At 28.9% G+C, this 3980-nt stretch overlaps 1 protein-coding gene across 1 annotated transcript in view; it reads right to left on the minus strand.

Moving 5' to 3' along the window:
• Positions 1-3980, minus strand: part of LOC107476922 (tetraspanin-3) — a gene marked incomplete at its 5' end in the record, with an annotated part of 5180 nt that extends 1200 nt beyond the window's left edge. The window contains 1 exon segment of the mRNA XM_016096872.3: positions 3488-3980. Coding sequence (XP_015952358.1) covers positions 3488-3980 — 493 coding nt within the window.

A 3980-nucleotide genomic window follows, 5' to 3' on the forward strand; every position in this document is an offset into this window, starting at 1 on the left:
GGTCAGAAGCTTGAATCATAAAACAATTGACCATTTGGAAAAGCTTGCTAGAAATATCTATGTGATTCAAGAAGGTAATAAAATAATAAAATACATAATGAGTATAATAAAAATGTTGAGTTTTCATATTAGTCAGTGGCATTCATGAATTGAATTATAATAAGAGTGATGATAGTGATGATTTCATAATGTTCTATAGGGAATCATGTATTGCTACTATATTCTATACTTAAATGTCGCTTTTTATCACATGCAATTTTTAATAGAACACCAACAGATTTGAATATAGCAACTAAAATACTTAAATCATAAAACTATTGACCATATGGAAAGCTTGCAGGCATTTTTAATCATTGGCATACATGAATTATTGGAGTGTCAATACTATTACTGCTTATATTGTTTTATATGCCGCTCATGTAGTATATCTTTATTCGTATATTCTATTTTCAAATTTAACTTGTATCGCATGCTGTTATACAATACCATTGGATTTAATATATAATAATAATAATTGGGCCATATTTAATATAAAGTAATAATTAGGCCATAATTGAGTATCGAAAAAGTTTTTACTTTTTCTCAGTTTATAGAAAATACTAAGATACCAACATTTTTTCGTAGAAAAAAATTTAAAAAAGTTAATGTTAATTCAAGTATAAAATTAATAAAAAGGATTAATTACCTGATGTTTCTTTTGTTTCTATATAATTACATTTTCTTATTCTCAATTTTTCCCATCCTCCTCCCTCTTCATGTTAAGATTTCTTAGCTATCAATTTTTCATCCATTGTTTCCATTCAAACAAAGCCCTTAACATCTTGTTTCTTCACACCTTCTTAGATGATGTTGCAAGTTTCAAATGAATAAAGAGAAAGTTCATTATATTAACAAAAGAAAAAAGAAAAAGAAGTATATTATATCACTTAAAAGATAATTTATATGGATAAAGATAAAAAATAAATAAAAATTTATGTGTAGTTATTTTTATGTAAAGTTGATAATTAAAAATAATTAAATTGTAATTTAATTAAATATATTAAATAATTTAATAATTTTCAACTATTAATTTTATATAAAAATAACTCTACGTGACTTTTATTGTGAAAAAAAAATAGGGCAAACACTGAAAAAGTATAAATCGTATCTCAGAGAACATTCTTATGATTTGAGGAGAGAAAGCGACAACTATTAGGTTATACATTCAAATCATGTTTGCCACTTAGAAAGAATAGAACCACAAAAAGGTATGAATGAATAATAATGGAGCCCAACCATATAACAAAGAAAGATTATTATATTATTATCGATACTTTTTTGAGTAATTATTATTATCAATTCTACTCTAACTCTTCAAGGAAAGTTTGCAAATTGCAACCCCAAAAGGTTCTTATTATGCCAGAAAAGCATACAAAAAGAAAATGAAATAATTTTAGTAAGACGACAAACTCTTAAAAGTGTTTCAAAAATAAATTCCCTTGTTTTTTTTTAAAAAATGTGTTATCATATAATGCTTTTTAATTTGTGCTGACTCATAAAGTTTCAATTTCTTAATTAAATTTAAAAAATTCCAAATTCTCAAATATGTGGGCATGTGGCCTAAATCATTATAATCCCCGCTCGTATAAAACACAATTCCAAATCAAATTTCAAGAGTTATTACATGCACAAATATCATATTATATGTTATAGAGTTAGTATAAAATATTTGCATATGAAACGACAATTATGCTTTGTGAGTACCATTAATTATTCAATCAGACAATCCATTAATTACAAGTAACGTGACTACCGCTTCACATAGTAAAGCCAGAATACATCACTGTCACTATGTCGTATATCATAAACTTTTTTTTATAGTCTTAAACATAAGAAAAATCTTTTCATGATATCACACATTTTGGTTACATTATCTTCTTTTTCTCTTTTGATGCTGAGAATATTATAATTGCATCAAATGTTTTCTTTTTTATTTTTTGGTCGGAATTTCTAAATTCTGAACCAATATGTTTTTTCGTTTATTTTGTCGCATATTATCATGAATCAATCTTTTCCAAACAAAAAGATTGATGAAATAGAAGGTAAAATACTAGTCATATTCTTGAATCAACATACTCAACCTGATACAAAAAAAAAAAAAAATCTAAATTGAATACCAATTAAACTCCTAATTTCTTATTTTAGCAAGCTACTAATAATTTTTTCCACTTATAATAATAAGTTAAAATAAATTGGACCACCGCCCACAAATTTCGGGGCTTGATGGGTCAAAGCCCATCATCTTCACATGCTACACCATTTCAACAGAGAGATCCACTACACTTGTTAAAAGTCAGAACTACCCCCATCAACTTCATCTCAATTCACTTCCCTCAATTATTATTTATTTCTCTACGTCACATATTTTTTCTTAAACTGAACCCTAAACTCAACTTTTCCTTCAATAATAAGACAATTTGGATAATATATACAATGTTTTTATGAAATAAAAAAGAGAACATATGATATCACAATCTGCGGATGTCAACAAGTATTAGGTGCAATATAATATTAAACATGCTCTTCCCCCTTCAATTTAAATTTTAAATATTAGAAAACATAATTATTGAGACTTTGAGAGTGCCTCTTGGTTATAAATATATCTTAAAAGCCAAATCTATAAAGTTTTAAATAAAATTGGACACCAGTTCTATTACATACCCTCACTTTTTTTTTAATTTCTCAATTTATTCTCATATTCAAACCTAAAACATTAAAAAAACCCATATTTAAATATCTTTATGTAACTATAACAACCAAGTATTATTATTTTCAAATGAAATAATTTTTTATGTGAATATATATTAAAAAAATTAAATCACTTGATGGTTCAACAGGCAAGTTATGAAACACCCCTAGCTATATATTCTTCAGAGATATTAATTTCCATTTTCTTTCTTAATTCTGTTACAGCAGCATACACAAATAATTAAAATCTGAAAACCCAGAAACTGCTCCATACTCAAGAAAGAAATGCATATATAGAAAGAAACTATCAATTTAGTTTATGATCCTGGCAATTTAATTATTAAAACTAAATAAAACATAACGCATAAATTGTTTTAAAACTTAAACAAAAGGGAAGACTTACAGTTAAATAACTGTTAGACAATAATTTAATTAAATTTATTAAATTATTTAATAATTTTTTATTATTATCTTTACATAAAAGATAATATATTCACTTAAATAAAAAATAAAAATTTAGATACAGTTAATTTTATATGAAGTTAATATTTGAGAATCATTAAATGATTTGACTGATTTGATTAAATTTTTATTTAACGACTCTTAAATATCAACTCAAAACAAACTCATATTCACCATCTAATAATTTTCAACTATCAACTTCGTATAAAGATAACTGCACGATAATCTTTCCCTTTTGTAAATAGAAACAAACTAAAAAAAGGAAGTGGCGATGTATGAAGGAAGAAAAAGAAGGTACCTGAATGGGAGAGAGGGTTCTAAGATAGAACATTTGAGGAGTCTCAGGAACACTATTAATGCTTCTTCCCATTCTACCACAAACCTTAGAGTCCCTAACACACGCGCTTATCTTGGGCCAATAAGCGTTGCTGGCCACGCGCTCCTCCAGCCAGCCCGAGTAGTCCTGAAGGTAGTAGTCCAAGTAGGCCCGGTTCAAGAGGGCCCGGCCCGATCCCTTGTCAGTTACAACATACGCGAAGATGATGAAGCCGATGAGAACCGCAATGACGACGAACATTACGACCAGGTAGAGACGCATTAGGAAGGTGTTGCGGTAACACGCGCCTGCGAAGCCCGCCAGTGAGACTACCATGATGCTGATTCCGATCACGATTAGGGGCCACTGCAGGAACCGGAGGCAGTCGGTCGTGCTGGCGCGGCTGCTCAGCCATATTCCGCCGCCCAGGATTGGGATCGAGAGGAGGAAAGTTAGGAAGTTTAGTGCTCCAATT

Source organism: Arachis duranensis, chromosome 3 (genome assembly GCF_000817695.3).
Source record: "Arachis duranensis cultivar V14167 chromosome 3, aradu.V14167.gnm2.J7QH, whole genome shotgun sequence".
Taxonomy (NCBI): Eukaryota; Viridiplantae; Streptophyta; class Magnoliopsida; order Fabales; family Fabaceae; genus Arachis; species Arachis duranensis.